Source organism: Ursus maritimus, unplaced genomic scaffold (assembly GCF_017311325.1).
Source record: "Ursus maritimus isolate PB19 unplaced genomic scaffold, ASM1731132v1 scaffold_35, whole genome shotgun sequence".
NCBI lineage: Eukaryota > Metazoa > Chordata > Mammalia > Carnivora > Ursidae > Ursus > Ursus maritimus.
Window position 1 is genome coordinate 7,534,715 of NW_024426119.1, and position 18,310 is coordinate 7,553,024.

Here is an 18,310-nt window from a genome sequence, read left to right on the forward strand (position 1 = left end):
TCTTTGTTCATAGAGATCTTTTCCCAAAGTAAATGGGCTCTTCAGGATCACACTTTGAGAGACGCCATCTTAAAGCTGTCCTGCAGGGTATGTGTATCACAATCTGTTTTCCAAAAACCAATCAGCATTTTCTGAATAGTGGTCATGAACAAACTGAAAGGCCTGAACTGTTTCCAGGAGAGTTGGGCAGTCTCCAGTGGTTTCTAACCACACTGTACGGAAGTCTTTACAATGCTTTACTACAACATTGGGTCCACGTAGCTTTGACATGTTTGATATTCTCCTCTAGATGTTGATGTCCCTGTCATTACTGAGAAAAGAATTTTAACCTTCTGATGGTTTTTCAACAATATCTGCGTTCTCATCTGTATGTTGGCTAGCATCTGCATTTAAGTTCATCTGCCTTGCTACCTATTTATGCCCATTACCTTCTGAATGCCTAGGGTGAGGACATTACAAAGATTATTAGACCAGGTATCACGCTGTTCTTCCAATACTAGATACTGGATACCTAAGAATGAACACTTAAAAAAATTCCTACTCCTAAAGCACAGATGAAGGTAGTCAATCTTGTTTTTGGCAAGCACATATTCTATTATTGGTGGTAAGCCCCCTTGCGCCTCCTAGAGGGTGGAGAGAAGAGGTAAGAGTCAAGTAACTATGGCTCATGTCATCGAGCTACAGGAGTAGTTCAGACTGCTAGTTAGGGTGTCTACTGCCACCCAGGTGGCTGAGGCAGCAGCAGTAGAGGACCTAAAGACCTCTGAATTGTCTACTAACTTCTATGAACAGTAACTAAACAATGTCTCTGCCAGGGATCTCTTAAAGTCACCCTCATTTTAAGTATTCTCAAATGGCAAAATTCAATAAAGCCTGTTTCTTAATTCATTCCTAGAATATAAAGGTAAAAGATGAAAGAATGAACATTTCCGTCAGTAATTTTCTCTTCAGCATTATAGTTATTAGTAAGAAACGGTTACAACATTCACTGTAGGGAGTCCTTTTAACATAATATGTTATTTGTGACACCTTTCTGGAAAACATCTAATGATAATTCTACTCCTAGGGGTGGTCATTCCCAAATTAAAACATGTTCACTTGTCTTACATGAGCTAGGTTATGATGTATTCTCAGTGGAACTCACTAAAGGCAAGGTGATTTGTAGCTTTCTGATTTTAGATTTAAAAAAAATCACTAGTTCAAAATGCTCACACACAGCCTTAGCTTCAGAGAAACCCTGGCCACTCCCAGCATATTTACTCAATCTGTACTTTTCTACATTATTTTCTCTTAACATTGGTTCCATCAATTCTTCCTTAGTATAGGTGGTCCTTAATACCACACTACCCACATTCTCTTCACATAATGACATGAACTACCAGACACTGCTACCTACAAAAAAATTTAATGCTTAACGCAGAGGAACACAAAGGACACCTTAAGCACCACTGCATAAGATGCTTGGGTGAATAGGTACAGGAGGGACAGAAAAGAAGGTTCATTACTACATTAACCTGTTTTGGCCTAGAACAAATTAGGAAAAAAAGACACAGAAAGTCACACTATGGGAGACATGATTGCGTTATGATGTGGGCACAGGCTTTGCTGTTCTGTTGTCTCTTCCTCATGCTCTTGAGTGTCTTCATTACCCTGTAGGCACTGACAGCTGTGTGTGTCTTGCTACCAGAACCACAATATGCACATAACAGAGAAGTTAGGCTTTTGTAAAGAGTCTCTTGGCAACACGCAAAACTCTCAAATGAAAGTAAGTAGGGCAGGAAGACCGATCCCACAGCTGTAAACTTCTTGCCACAGTATAGCACAGAAAACACACAGATGTTTTTCCCCTCAGACACAGGCTTACCCATTTAACAAGGGGCCATACTTTATTCTCCATGTCTTGTTTAAAATTAAAAGGAGCGTTTATGTTACCATTAGGTCTTCATCACCCAGAAATTAATTTTCTGCTTTTGTTCTTAAAAAATACATCAAACATGGGTACAGGGAAAAGGTCTCACTTTATTATTATTATTATTTTGCTTTTTAAGTTTTTATTTTAATTCCAGTTAGTTAACATACAGTATATAAGATTCAGGTGCACAATATAGTGATTCAACAATTTCAAAAATCACCCAGTGCTCATCACAAGTGTACTCCTTAATCCTCATCAACCTTCCCCCAACCCCCTTCCCCTCTGGTAACCGTCACTTTGTTCTCTATAATTAAGAGTCTGTGAGGAAAGGTCTCACCTTAAATGAAAGGGCATAGTGCTTATAGATCAACTGCTAGACTAAATGGATTCTATTTTCAGATATTTTAAGTGACCAAACAAAAAGAGAGAAAATAAAGCACAGAAAAACCCTGAATACAATGGCTTCTCAGAGCTTTCCACAAGAGGCGCTGGCAGCCTTCGCGATCTCAGGAAATAATGACATATATAAATACTGTAGTTGCAAATTAACATTTAGCAGATGAGTTTTTGAAAACTTCCTATTTGGGATTCTTCATCAATAGCCAGTCAAAGCTCTCTAAGCATTTAATAGAGAACAGTGCTTAAAACTTAAACCATACCACTCTTTTCAAAAACAATTCTTTACGTTTAGACCCTTTTGTACATTTTAAACGGCAAAATCTGAACTGCCCCCAATTTTTATGAGATAGCTCACAAAAGCTGTGGAGTATGTAAAGCTTTTGACACACATGATGCCTAAGTGGCCCATTACCATGACAACAGTTTCACTGAAACAGAGTTAGGAGATGGAATCAGTGCTGGTACAGGTTTCCCTTGCTACCCCAAAGTAGAGAATTCCTTTGAAAACTTTCGTAAGCTGACATAGCATAAAATAAAGAAGCAATTACCATTAATCTATATGGAAATTTTTTTGAGCATTACCAGACCCCCAAAAATAACCTCTTTTAGGCTTTTCTGATATCTTAGGATGCACAAAATAAATTGAAATAAAGCACAGATGCTCACACACACAGTTCAAAGCTATGGCAGCTCAAGGTTGAGCACAGCTCCTGGGGAAGGAGCTCGGCGGTGCCACTCTCACTGCTCCAGTGCACAGAGCTCTGTAACGGCTCAGTGCCAAACAAATGCTGAACTCTAGTTCTACTTTTTGTCTTTTTTTTTTTTTTTTTTGGTAAAAGCAAAAGTCCTCCTCAGACTTCTTTTGATTCGTAAAACAGGTACAAAAGTAGGTTTTTTGTAAAAGTCAAGTGGCATAACCTTGAACTTTTGAAGTGGGGGACGCCTTGTAATCTGCTTCCCCTCCCCAAAAGATCACTACACATGGTATATATCCTATAGATTCTGGATTTTGCCTTTATTCTTCTAAGCAAAACAAGATTAAAAAGAAAAAGATTCTTATGTGTGAGACTTGTACTCTTTAACCCCTACAAAACTGTACAAGAAAGGAGTTCTGGCCAGAGCTCACAGTGGGGAAGGAGGTGTGTGAGAATGAATTTATGAAAAATTTGAACTAACTACTATTCCTTCTCAAAATTCTCACCCGTAAAGCAGGGTGGAGCATAATAAAATTAAGTGGAACACAGTGAACCATGCTGGCTTTTGTTCCACAAGTATCACAAAAGAAAGAAATATCAGACAAGCATTCACATCAAGTAAGAGGGTTAAAAAGGCCCTAAACTTTGTTTAAAACGCCCCTAAGTGTCATTCGATCTGTGTCCTTAGCCTAGTTCCTTCATGTTTACATATCATCCCAAAGCCAGTATTATGAGACTAGTACTTCCTTGACCTCTGTAACACAGAATTCAAACCTAACATTCACTGCAGAGTGAGAACAAGGGTTTTACGGGCACCCCTGGAAGAAAGCTTCTCACTGCCCACATTCATTCATATTCACAATGGGAAAGAATGAGGTGAGGACTGGGTTAGATTGCCGAATGACTCAGTAGTATGGGATCTGAGGTAGCTTACCAGGAACAAGATGACAACATGTAGCCAAGTCAACACTCATTACCTGTCTTCTTAGAGGAATAAGAACAAAGCCTTTACCTGATCTGATGGTAGGAAGCTGTATTTGGGAGACAGGCTGCTGGAACAATAACTACCACTCTTTATAAAACAAATGAAGGCGCAGAAGAGAATGAAGAATTGTCTGCAATAAGAGGACAAAGCTGCATATGGAAACATTAATTCAAAGCTAATGTGGTAGCTCCAAAGGAATTTTACTTGAAATTGTCATTTGAATAGTACAAGAGAAAGAATTCTACACTTGCTTCCAATTTTAGCATTTCCTCTTCTCTTTGCTCTCAGGTCTATACACTCAAGAATAACCCCAAAGGTGCCTGGCTGGCTCAGTCGGTAGAGCATGCCACCCTTGATCTAAGGGCTGTGAGTTTGAGCCCCATGATGGGCAGAGAAATGAAGGAAGGAAGGAAGGAAGGAAGGAAGGAAGGAAGGAAGGAAGGAAAAAAAAGAAAAGAAAAGAAAAGAAAAAAGAAAAGAAAAAAGAAAGAAAAGAAAAGAAAAGAAAAGAAAAGAAAAGAAATACCCCCAAACTTCACCTTTAAAAATGGAACTTGAACATGGAATCATTCCTATGTTCTTTCATCAAAACTTTGTTGTTGTTTTAAAGATTTTATTTTTTTAAGTAATCTCTATACTCAACGTGGGCTCAAACTCACGACATCAAGATCAAGAGTCGCACGCTCCACTGGCTGAGCCAGCCAGGTGACCCACTCCCCCCAAAACTTTGAAACACAATTGGTATTTACCTTGCATAAAAACAAGGCTATTCCACTTTTTAGGACTACAAAAGAAAGCAAAGCAACGAGTTGGAGAAATAGCATCTCTTCATAAATAATCAAGGTTACATAATCAGAATTAAGGTGGCAAATCAAATGAAAATGCAAGATACAGAATACAACAGAGATTGCAATGAAAATATTTTGCCTACAAGGACTTTGCAGTGAATTTCTGCTGAAGATGAAAGCCAGATATCATCCAGTATTTAATATTCTCCCCAGCTGACACTGCTGTGGCTAATAAAACTGTGAACAAGATGAGTGACACGGAGTGCAGGGAGAGACACCAACAGCCTTTAATCAATTTAAGAACTTTCATGATGTCACACTCAGAACCCATCAATAGCCTAGGCCAAAATCTCAGAACTAGGAATACCAGAACAAACTTTACAATGAAATACCCAATATAAAGGCATCAGCCCAACAGTAAGAGGCTCTGGTCATTTTAAGATATGTTCACAAATTCTTTGGTAGCTTTCTCTTTAAAAGGTAGAGCCTAGTTCCTTCCCCTCTCCTAGGATTCCTAAAACTAGATCGTAAAAGGCACTGTGCCTCTTCCTCGCTTGCTCTCTCTCTCTCATCACTTACCCTGGGGGAAGCCAGCTGCCATGTCATGAGGACACTCAAGCAGCCCCATGGAAAAGTCCACACAGCAAGAAACTGAGGCCTCCAGCCAATAGCCAGCATCACCTTCCTAAGCATGTAAATAAGATACTTGGAAGTAAATCCTATGCTCTAGCCAATCTTTCAAATAACTGTAACCTTAGCTGACATCTTGACTGGAACTTTGTAAGATTTTCTGAGCTACACTCACCTAGCTAAGTTGCTCCCAAGTTCCTGATCAACAGAAACTGCAGGGTAAAAACAACTGATGTATGATAAAATCAATGAGTGATCAAACAAGTTACCAATCCCACATTTCTTGACCTCCAAAGGAATGTTAGAACTTTTCACAAAATTCTATTTTAAATACTGATGTTATAATTTTAGGCTGGAGAACATTCCCTCAGATGAGAATACACATCAAATTCCAAAGGGAAAACCAACACAAATACAATACAAAGCACCACTATTAAATCATTCAGGAAACATTTACTTAACTTTTTTTGTGCAAGTCCGCAAAGACAAGAGGGACTATATAAAATATACAAACACATGAACTGTGTTCTCACTTGGGGAAGAAAAAGGAATGACAAAACAATAAAATAAAAAATAAAACGAAAGCACTGCTTAGTAACACTTTCTTTTTTCATGTTAAGCTTAGTTTCAGAGCTTCTAGAATTAGCAAAACTTTCTTTGTGGTAGAGAGTACCTTTCCATTAATTATAGAGCTCCCACCAGTATTTACTGGAGTTTTCTACCACATAAAAAGGGTAGTTAACCACTTTGCAATCCCCCCAGTCGTCTCTCTCTCACGTTCAATTTCCTTCTTTGCAGGCTTCTTCCATTTTAATCTTCAAATCTGAGTCTCCTCTCCCCTACAAACTCAACTTTGACTTAAACCCAGTGTCCCTCCTGAAATACTTCCCTATTCTTTTTGACTGTCACACTTCATTGCACACTTCATGTGCTCTCTACACTTTCTAACCAGAATCCCTCTCCCTGTAAATCCCTCCACCTGGGTCTTCTGTCTTCTATGTACACTCACAACAACAAAAGCTACTAATCTTATCCCGGTGTATCTGCTTTAAACTTAAAAAAAGAATTTATCATTCTTTTGGATCTTCTCTTGAACTCTGGGTTTTGGAAGTGATTCCTTCACTGACAATAATCATCCATATCCAAATCAGAGTCCCTTGACCCTCTCTTTAAGATTTATTTATTTATTTTGGGGGGGGGGCAGGGAGAGAAAGAAGGAGAGAGAGTCTTAAGTAGACTCTGCACAGGGCTCAATCTCACAACCATGATAGCATAACCAGAGCAGAACTCAAGAGCGGGGGCTTAACCAGCTGTGCCACCCAAGCGCTCCACTGACCCTTCCTCACATTTAGTTACTACCATTGCAACCTTTGTTTAACATCCTCCTTGGGGCGCCTGGGTGGCACAGCGGTTGAGCGTCTGCCTTCGGCTCGGGGCGTGACCCCGGCGTTACGGGATCGAGCCCCACATCAGGCTCTTCCTCTGTGAGCCTGCTTCTTCCTCTCCCACTCCCCCTGCTTGTGTTCCCTCTCTCGCTGGCTGTCTCTCTCTGTCGAATAAATAAATAAAATCTTTAAAAAACAAAACAAAACAAAAAAACATCCTCCTTAACACGGACCCCTGGTGTCCCGTCTTTCGTGACATCACACACTGAGATTAATCTTTATTAAATACCAATGACCGAGATCCCCACTGCTGTGCTTGTGATTTGAGTGATTAAGTGGCCTTCCTGAAACTGGCTACCAAATTACTCCTTCCAGTGGCTTGATAGTAGCCACCAAAAGTTTATTTCCCCAAGACTACAACTATAGCATCTATATAATAACATAAGCCAAAAAAAGGCTAAAACTCCTGGTTTAATATCTGAACCCCAACAGACTGGCATTTAAAGACTCCTACAACTTACCTTTCTGGCCCTTTCTTTTGTTTAGCTCCAGTCTTTAACTTGGTATATCCTTCCTCTTACCCAGATCTCTATCACTCAAAGTCCAACGAAAACAACATTTCAGACACCTGGGTGGCTCAGACAGTTAAGCATCTGCCTTCACCTCATGATCTCAGGGTCCTGGGATCGAGCCCCATGTCAGACTCCCTGGAGCAGGGAGCCTGCTCTTCCCTCTCCCCTGTCCCTCACCCACTCCTGCTCACTCTTCCTCCCTCTCTCTCTCCAAATAAATAAATAAAATATTAAAAAAAAAATAAAACAACACCATTTCTAGAAAGACTTTTTTGTCCATTTCAATCTAAGGCGATTTCCCATTCTGAACTTTACCATTAATCATCCACCATCAATCTGGCAGTTAATTATGTCTTCTTTCAACTCTTATCTTCAGTCATTTTTGTTTTTAAAGTCTTTCTAAGAGACGCCTGGGTGGCTCGGTCGGTTAAGTGCCCAACTCTTGGTATTGGTTCAGGTCACAATCTCAGGGTTGTGAGATTGAGCTCTATCCCCGGCCCCACACAGTTGGGAGTCTGCTCAAGATTCTCTCTCTCCCTCTGCACCTCCCCCTCCCACCGTGTATTTTCTCTCAAATAAATAGATGTTTTAAAAAATAAAAAATAAAGTCTTTTAAAATGTGTGTGTTTTTACTACATGCATGAATGATTTTTCAAACCAGAAAACAGGGACCGTGACTGCTAACACACCTTGCCCACAATAGACACTGCTGACTAACAGGTTGGTAAACAACAGTAATTACATATGCTCTCTGTGGGAGCAGACTGACATTGAAAGGAGGCAATTCTAAAGGTAGTCTGACCAGAAAAAAAGGAGCATCCGACAACCCCTGATCATTAAGCCAATATCACATTCTACCACCAGAGATTCATTCGATCAGTCAGGTCTTCTGACATATAGACTGATACACCCATTCACTCCAATTGGCCTTAGTACTGAACAATTAAAAACAGCATTAAGAGAGAAAAAGAAAAGGGTGTGTCAAGAAAAAGGAGTACTTCCCCCAGTAAATACTGGGTCCTCCTCTCTATCACCATTCCTTACTCAATTAGGCTTCTTTTACTATCTAGACTAGTGGTCTACAAAGCTTCATATGCAAGATTCACAAGGTAAATAATATTTACACATTAGTCCAAGTGTATCATTTTAAAGAAAATAATACACAGGTATAGTCAAAATGGATTAAATATATTTTAATAACAGGGGGACATAATCAAAAAACATTTGGGGACCAGTGGCCTATATATCTACAATGCTTAAGAGTTTAAAATAAGATTTATAAGCTGATTCTAAAATTTACATAAGAATGCAAAAAGCTAAGAACAGCCAAGGCAATACTGATGAGAGATGAAGCTAGAAGATCTGTGCTGCCAGTCATCAAGACTTATTATGAAGCTATAGTTCGGACAGGGTGGTACAGTTCAAGGACAGCAAAATAGACCATTGGAACAAAAAGCGCCCAGAAACAGACTCATACATATACAGCCACGTATCTGGCAAAAGTGATGCGGAGGGAAGTAAAGACGATCTTTTCAATAAATGGATCTGTGTCAAATGGATATGGATATCTATATGTAAAAAAAAAAAAAAAAAAAAAAAAATCCTCACCACAGACTAAAACACCACCACAATTCCCTGTAGATTGGAATGTGAAAGGTAAATAAATAAATAAATAAATAAAACTTTGGGAGAAAAACGTAGAGGATTACCTTCATGACCTTTGTATATAGGCAAAGATTTCTTCAACAAGACACAAAATGCTAACTATTTAACAAAAGACACCACTGAGTGCAAAAGTAAGCTGCAGAACAGAATATCGTCTGTGATACATAAGGACTACAAATCACTATGAAAACAGACAGCCTCACAGAAAAATAAGCAAGATCTTCAATAAGAGTTCATAAAGGAGGTTATCCAAATGGCTAAGAAGCATTAGGAAAGGTTATTCAACATCATTATTCATAAGGGAAATGTAATTTAAAGCCACAACGAGATAAAACCACACAGAAAGGCTGCTAAAATGAACAAATAATACAACATTCTGGCAAGGATGTGGAACAACTCGAACCTCTAATATGCTGTTACTGAGAGTGAAAACACTGATACAATTGTTTAAGAAAACTGGCATTATCTGTTGAAGATGACCATATGCATACTCTATGACCCAGCAATTTGATTACTCGATCTATACCCTACAAACTGCATGTGAATTTTCACTAAAAGATGTTTACGGTAATACTCACAACAGTAGTATTTGTAAAAACAAAAACTAGGAATCACCCAAATATTTGTCACTCACAACAGTAGTATCTGTAACAACAAAAACTAGGAATCACTCAAATCACGCACAGTAACGCTTGGGAAGGCAAGGCAGCGGAGAGGAAAAGTGAATGAAGTGGGCACAAGGGACTTCCGGAGTTCCAGGAGTGTTTGTGAAGTAACTCAGCTCTATGTACACTTATGATCTGTGCACTTTCCCATATGCATGTTAGTAGCTCTAGAAGGACAGCTAAGGCAACAAAAGAGAAGATATAAAAAGTTTAATATGCTGGGGCGCCTGGGTGGCACAGCGGTTAAGCATCTGCCTCCGGCTCAGGGCGTGATCCCGGCGTTCTGGGATCGAGCCCCACATCAGGCTCCTCTGCTATGAGCCTGCTTCTTCCTCTCCCACTCCCCCTGCTTGTGTTCCCTCTCTCGCTGGCTGTCTCTCTGTCAAATAAATACATAAAATCTTAAAAAAAAAAAAAAGTTTAATATGCTGTATTGATTACTTCTGCCTCTCTAATCTACTTGGCTTGTTATTTACTAAAGCAAAGCAAATGCTCATCTTTTCAGAATCAAGTTAGCTGCTTCTGAGAATCATAAATTCAAATAGTTGCTAATTAATTTTGTTAGAAAAAAAAATTTTTTAACTTCCCTAATAACTTCATTAGGGTACTGGTTATCATTCCCAAATTTTCTTCCTACCCCCACAAGCTTTAAGATGGACCCCACATTTATGTCTGTCTTTTTCTAATCTTTCAAGACTTTTCTCATCCTTCTTAAGTTTGTAATTCACCATTTGAATTATAGCAAATAATCTCAAGTTATACTGTCAGGACATTTACTGAAAACAGTAAGCATAGTTAGTTATAAGTCTATTTCCTGTGAAAACAAAAAACTCTGATTCCATATGTGCATTCAAGTCTCGGAGAAACTTCTGAAAGTGAAACTCTTCCTTAAGTTTCAAAAGTCAGTTTTGTTCTTACTATTAAAAAGAATGATCCAGAATCTTCTACATGGTGACTCTATTTTTCTAGTCCTCTGACTATTCTAATAGTATGAGGTCATATAATGTTGCATTTTTCAAACTGTGATTAGTAAGGGTCATGAAATCATTTTTTAGTAGATTCTAACCTAACATTAAGAAAAAAAAGAACAAAAGAAAAAAATCAGAGTTCATTGCACATGAAGTATTGTTTTGTGAATATTTTGTTATAAAAATTTATGTACATGTATTTAGTATTTCGTTTATCTACATACTTACTAGGTGGTGATATAAAATATTCTTAAAAAATATTCTTGAGCTATGGTCACACTTCAAAAGCCACAGATATAATGGGCTTTATTATATTTTTATTAATTGTTACACATGGAGTCTCAAGAAAATAATTCTTTATTCAGAAGTTAGGTCAATCTTTAAGACTAGATACCATGTAAAGATCATTCTGCTTGGTTGAAAGCAACAAGTTCTTAAAACAGATCAACAAACTCTGGCAAAATACACTGCCTGGTTGATATTTCAATATATACATGTTGGGAGCTAAGGATGATGAAACCAAAAGCAGAGCAGTGTTTCTACACATACAGAACTAGCTTTAAGTCACCTGCGACCTACTGGTTGTGTACATGGTAAGCCCCTATGAGAGCAAATGTCCATCCACAGCATGAAATAAAATTAAAGAGGAAATGAAAGTGAATCTAACTTCAATGAGATAACCTTACAGATTTCACTACCAATTTCCCATAAGGCATATGGCCCATACCTGAATTTCTCAGGAAATTCATTAACTGATACAAGGACCTCACTGAACAGACACAATGAATACACTACTGTATTTTCAGAAAGCAGAAGAATACAAATAAGGGAAGGAGGATCTTTGAGTGTTTAGTAAGATGCAGGTGTCTACATAAGAAGACATAATAAACCCATCGGAGAATGGTGCTTCCTGTACCAAAAATAAAACTAGCAACAATTTATAACTATATAGTAATATAAATTACCAGATGTAGGTGAACCAGTCTACAGGAAGTTAAGCAACTCTTGACCAGCTACAGCAATATTTCATTAGTAGGAAGTTGCCCTGCCACCACTGACTACATTATTCCAACAGGACTGGAACCTAATTCTATTCTCCTTTCTGAATTACCGATCTTCTCTCCAGAGTCCAAAAAAGCACATGGAGCAATGCTTAAGAAACCAATTGGGAAAAGAGAAAGAAGTCACATGGGTTCTTCAGTGTACAGGGGGCAAATACCAGATCCAACCAAAGAATATCCAGCATTCAATAGCAATGAACTGTAAGACTAATGACCCATTACATTTTTTAGAGGACCCAAGGAAAACATCCTGCCTTCTTAAGTTTTAATTTTGTTGAAGGACTGTAACATATAGATATACAAATCTCTTTTCAAAACTCTCCAGTGTTACCCATTTCATTCAGAATAAAATCCAAATCCTTGCAAGTACTGATCTGGACCTACATCTATAACGTTATTTCCTGTCACTTTCTCTCTCACCTACTCTACAATGGCCAGAACAACTATATGAAAAAGTGTTCAACATCATTATTTTTCATGGAAATGCAATTTAAAATCGAGATAACGAGGTAACACTACAAATGCAACAAAATGGACTGACAATATCAGGTACTGGCAAGGACGATGAACAGCAGCAAACTTCTCATATTGCTAGTAGGAGTATAAATTTCTAAAACCATTTTGGAAAAAGGCTTGGTAGTGGCTACTAAATCTAAACATACATATACCTGGTGATACAGCAATCTCATGCCTAGATATAAACCCCAAAAAATTGGTGCTTACATTTATCAGAAGACATGTACAAGAATATGCATTGCACTTTTATTTACAATAGCCCCCAAGTGGAAGCAACCTAAATAGCCACGAACAGTAGTACAGGTTAATAAATTGTGGTCTATTCGGACAATGGCTTACTTCATAGTATTACAAAAGAATGCTACAATGCAATGTGGATGCATCTCACAGACATAATATGGACACAAAAGTGCACATACTGGATGATTCCATTTACATTAAGGTCAAAAACAGGCAAAAATAATCTATGGTGATAGAACAGTTATTTTGTTGGTTTGTTCTGAAATGGAGGTATTAAATGGGAAGATGCATGAGGGAGACTTCTGGGTGCTGGAAACGTTCTATACCTTAATCTAGGTATAATCTAGTCGTTACGTAAGTGTATCCACATTGATAAATTCAAAGAGTTGTACATTTAAATTCTGTGAACTTTACAGTAAAGTTATATACAAAATATATATTAAATATACACACATGCACACACACTATATATCTATATATCTCCATACATCTACAACACGTCTATGAAGTGATAGTAAGTTATGACTCAGTACACCGCTCCCACTCCTCTAGGAACTTTTGGCTCCATGAGGTCATCACTGACTTTATTATTCCTTTGACTGATGCAAAGAGAAGGGAAGTGAGTACTACTATGGAGAGCTGAAGCTGAAATAAGTGCTTACCTTTAACAAAGGGCAGCTGCAAAGGTTGGGAAAGGAGAGTGGAAAGTTAACCCCAAGAAGGAAATCCTTGTTTCTCAGATATCTCTGCTGGTTCTCCCCTTCTGGCTCTCCCCAGGAGCGCAGCTGATGGAGCCTGTAGGAGGCTTTCAGAGACAGGAAAAGAGCTAACCATCTGAAACAGACCACAGCAGACATGCTTATTCAGTGCTCCATGGAGGTTTGAGGGTAGTTCAGAGCAGCGAGGAACCTTGTCTTTCATTTATGTGTCTCTTTTGTACATCTTGAGCATTTTAGAAACAGTTCTTCCCTACTTTCAGATGAAGCCATTTCACACTTTTCTTCTATAAATTCTATCTCTGGCATGACCTGGTTTGCTACTATGAAAACTAAAATCTTCTGTAAAGCTCCACTCAGTATTAAAGAATATTTAACTCTATCACAAAAATTCTATTACAAAAACATCCTCATAATTAGGGAGATAAACTTTTCTAACAAGGTCGCTATTTATTACATAAATACAAAATAACGACTTAAGTGAAAACCATTATTCCAAAGAAAAAGAACACAGAACTAAGTTTCCCAGAATACTTAAGGCAGGCTATGCTGCAATCACTACCAAGTGAAGGACTCACTAGCCATCATCTGCCCTGCAGAAGCAAATACAACACAGAAGACTAACTAGAAATTACGAAGACTTAAAGACCTTCTGGTAGCATTTGGGGGGAGAGCCGAAATAATTTGTATTTAAGGTATATCATGAAGCATCGTGCGATTATTAAATAATCAAAAGAAAACTGTGTTTCCCTTATAAAAATCTTTACTCTTAACAAGAAAAAAATAAGAGGCTCCAATATTAAGTATTTAGTTTCACAGTTCAAAGTCTCTGCCTGTTTATTCCCAACTGCTCTCTCATCAAATTACACAAACTTCTCACCTGGCCAAAAGTCCCTGAAGCATGAGGTTTGCCATTTCTGCTGGAGATACATCAATAAAGCGAAGGAAGGAGAAACAGCTTTCTTCATTAACACCTGGAATACCAAAGAACAAAGTTAAACCCAACAGCAAGCCAAGAGGTAACAGTCAACTAAAGCTACTGAACTGCTGTCTTTCTGTTCAAGAATGAAAAGGTACCTAAAGGTTCTGACCCAGCCACTATGATGAAAGTCAGGGTGTCACATTTGTGTACTACAGTCGCAAGCGGGAGAGGCAGACCTACGAGATATGGCATATATGGGCCAGAGTGGAGGTGGCTCATCAGCTACCTTTGGGCTTTTTGGATCCTCGGCTAATTGCCATTCTCTTTTCATCGTGGCAAGAAAAGCATAGAGTTGAAAGATCCTGAACCTCTGCCTCAATACCATGGACAATGCTCAAAGGTGAGCTGCTCCTTTCCCTTAGACTAAAGAGGAAGGAACTAAGTCACATTAATGAAAGTCCTGCACTGTCTCTGTCAAGTTTCAAGGGTGTAAGAAACTCTTAAGAGGCAGGTATAAAATAAAGATGGAAGGTCAATGTAATAATTTTTCATTGCTTCTTGTTATAGCCACAAATCATAGCATCTACAAATGAAGACAACTAATTTACTTAAAGCTTATTAAGACTTTATAAATAAAGACCTAGCGTGCAGGCAAAACCATTGCTAATTGAAAATCAATCACTCAGCAAAACAAAGAGCATCCTACTAAATCCCTGGCATACTTTCCTTCCCCCAAATCAAAACACCTACCTTTTCTGTGAAAGAGAGACTGCTGGATGTAGTCTGGTGCAAACGGAGAAAGAAGAACCCTTAACCACCTGTAAAATCAGTAAATAAATCAAATCCAAACCTAAATATAAATACTGGGAAATGAACTAGATTGGAGGTCCAACACTAAAAAGAATCTTTTAGATTTGAAACTGTTTCTACTTTTAAGAGGTCTGCTGCCATATTACCAGGCAAAACTCATGGCATGTACCAAGTACAGTGCTAAGTAATTAATATAGATAAAAGGAAGTAATACAAATTCAAAGTAGTCTCATTTCATTTCAGAGAATCACAGTTCAAAGCTGTAAGTTGCCATATACCATATGAAACAAATAGCACTACAACTCTGGTCTGTTTCCCCCTGCCCATCTAGTTGAGTAATACCCTGGGAGTTATCACAGACAAAGATTTTAAAAATATTTATTTATTTTACAGAGAGAGAGAGCATGGGAGCAGGGACAGAGGGAGAGAATCGCCAGCAGACTCCCAGCTGAGCAGGGAGCCAGACACGGGGTTCAATCCCATGACCCTGAGATCATGACCTGACCTGAGATCAAGAGTCAGAGACTTAATCGACTGAGCCATCCAGGCATCCCATAAACAAAGAATTCTTATTAAACCCAAGAAATGTGTCTCAACTTCAGTTTCATTAGGCTAAATATTGTTGATGATTATTTTGGTAATGGTGCTTATATTTTTTCTCTACAGATGGAACTTTCTAAATCCATGATTCTCAAATTATGATGTGCACAAAAATCCTTTGGGAGCTTGTTAAAAAATCCAGAAGCCATGCATATCCTCACTCCCATGTGTAGAATGGACCTGCACACTTCTTCTGAATGGAACTCGTCTCTAGCATATTACATTTCACCTTTAACCAAATCCGTCACTGCTGATTCTGGGAGGAAGGTAAATTTGATTAATCTGAAATCCAATCAGTTCTCCCACAAGTGCTATTCCAAGTATAAAATAAGCCACTGAAAAACAATTTCAGTACTGGAGCAGAGACATACGGTGTTCTGTCCTCGTACAAGTACATATATGCACACACGTGCGCATTCCCCAATCAGAAAAGCAACCAGAAGTGGCTAGAGCTATTAAGGTCATCCAATTAAACACTTGATACTGCACAGATTCCTACTCACAATGTCCCTCAATAAATAGTTGTCCACCCTAGGCTTAAATACCTCATTGTTGGGGAACTCAAACACTCTCCACTAAACCCCCAAAAGCACTAAGCCGCAAAACCCCAAATTACAAAAACACCCTAGAATAAACAGATATTAGTACGTGCTCACCTGTCTCGTGAATGGTTGAAGACCCTGATCTGTCCATGACGGTAGATAAACTTAGAAATCTGGTATGGCTTTAGGGAAATATGAAATGGAGACCAAGTTTCTTGTCGTTCAAATAACTCTGGGTGATTACACACCTAAGAGAAAGGAAAATGACAAGACACCACTGACACATGCAGACATCACTCTCAGAAATGTTTGGGGCATCCCAAACATTTAATGCTTACCTTTGTGAATATACTTTCTCATTTCATCTCTTTTTAACAGCCTTTGCTTATCTGACCAAGGTTAGAGCCTTCTTCTTGAAATGGGTTAATGAGACAAGTCCAAGGCTGCTGACCTAAAATCTTACCTTTCTAAACTGCATGACCAGATTCATGAGGCTGCTGGTGGTGGTCTGTGCTTGCTGGGTAGAGCCCATAGAAGACTGTAATAAATCCTCAATAGAAATTTTGTTCTTTAGTGCCTGATATAGCAGCTTCTGTCGGCTGGTCAGTTGGCAATACATTAGAATCTCAATCTAAAAATCAATGAGGACATTTATATTTTGAAAACCAGTTTCTAAGAGAATTCAGTATCAGCATAAGAAACACATGCAAGCCAGATTATGATTGAACAGACAATATACATATCTCTAGAAACTCACTATCTCTATAAATTTGTGATGTGGCTAATTATCCAGAAAAATATTCTTTTCTTGACACTTTTCCCTGTCACCCACTCTACATGCTCGCCCTGAGAAATCTCTTCCATTTTCAATAGCACCAACTGTAATCCATTGCAGCGACTTGCAAAAACACTTTCCCTAATATTCCCAGCCCCATATTTTCAACTACCCATTACAATCGTACCACTCAGAGTCAGCGGGGAAAAAAAATCTTTTCCAGAATTTACTAAATTGATTACAGCATTACCACTCACTCAGTCACCCAAAAACAAATTTCAACCAGCTCTGATTTTTCTCCTTCTCATGCCCATGTTCTATCATTTCCTAAGTCCCTCAAATCCACCAGGAAATTAACCTCTAATAATCATCCTTTCTGACCACTCCCATTGTCTTACTGCAGAATCTCATCATATTAGACTGTTACTATCTGGGGGAAAAGGGGGTGTGTCTTCCTGCCTATACAGTCTTCAGTGGTTCTAAGAAACTTTCCATACAAATATTATAAGGTGATTCCAACTGCTAAAAAACCTTCAATGTACATTACTGTCTATAGTAACATATTAAAAATTCTCTGGTAGGAAGAGAAGGTCTCCCATACTCTAACCAACCCTACTATCCCAGTCTCATCACCACGTCCTCCTATATACCCTAGCAACAATGCTCTGAATAAAGTCTGCTAAACATGCTACCTATCTGAATGTTGCTCTACCTTTGTTCACATTGCTCCTGTCGCCTAACACCTGCTTACTAGTTTCCTAGTAAATGCCAATTCATTATTCCAGACCTACCTCACAAGTCATTTCTGCTTTGATGCCTTCTCTAACCTTCCCTAACAGAAGTACTCCCTTATCTGTGTTCCCATTATACTTCACATAGATAATCACTGTATCTCTTCTGATACAGTATTAGTTGGTTATGTATTCATCTCCCTTGGAAATCTGAATAGAACCTGGATACTACATCTTTATATATCAGTGGCTAGCAGGCAATAAGAGTTTAATAAAGAAATATACTATTTAAAAATAGATCAGAAACAATACTGATGTTTAAGAAATCTTGAGGAAAATACTATGCACAGTGATTAAGAACCATACTACATCTTCTGATCACCTCCCTACTCACCACCAAATAACAAAAATTATGACACCGCTATAGTTTTTTAAGCCCTTTCTGATATAAAAGGATTCACTGTTTTATAAAGTATTTTCCTTCTATCAGGTATATCTGTGCAACACTGCTATTTAGTTAAAGTCAGCCAGGTTCACAAAATAGTCATCAAGATTTCTTAAAAATAAATAAAACGAAGGTACAAAAAGGTACTCCACATTTTAAAGGTGTACATCCCCACCACAATCTTTCAAAGTGAGTTACTAATTTCAAAATAATCTAACCTTTTGGCAGTGATAAAGGAGAACCACCTGATATTATCAAGAACCTTGAGAGATGCCTTTTGGGTAGAAA

The 18,310-nt window shown here is 38.3% G+C and overlaps 1 protein-coding gene across 1 annotated transcript in view; it reads right to left on the bottom strand.

Annotated features, from left to right (window-relative positions):
* The window catches only part of INO80 (INO80 complex ATPase subunit), a 99,239-nt gene that overhangs the window by 46,939 nt on the left and 33,990 nt on the right, over positions 1 to 18,310 (bottom strand). The window contains exons 19-23 of the mRNA XM_008702234.2: positions 16,535 to 16,702; positions 16,186 to 16,319; positions 14,870 to 14,937; positions 14,078 to 14,171; positions 13,144 to 13,315 (exon numbers count right to left, since the gene is read on the bottom strand). Coding sequence (XP_008700456.2) covers positions 13,144 to 13,315; positions 14,078 to 14,171; positions 14,870 to 14,937; positions 16,186 to 16,319; positions 16,535 to 16,702 — 636 coding nt within the window. The remainder of the gene's footprint in view (positions 1 to 13,143; positions 13,316 to 14,077; positions 14,172 to 14,869; positions 14,938 to 16,185; positions 16,320 to 16,534; positions 16,703 to 18,310) is intronic.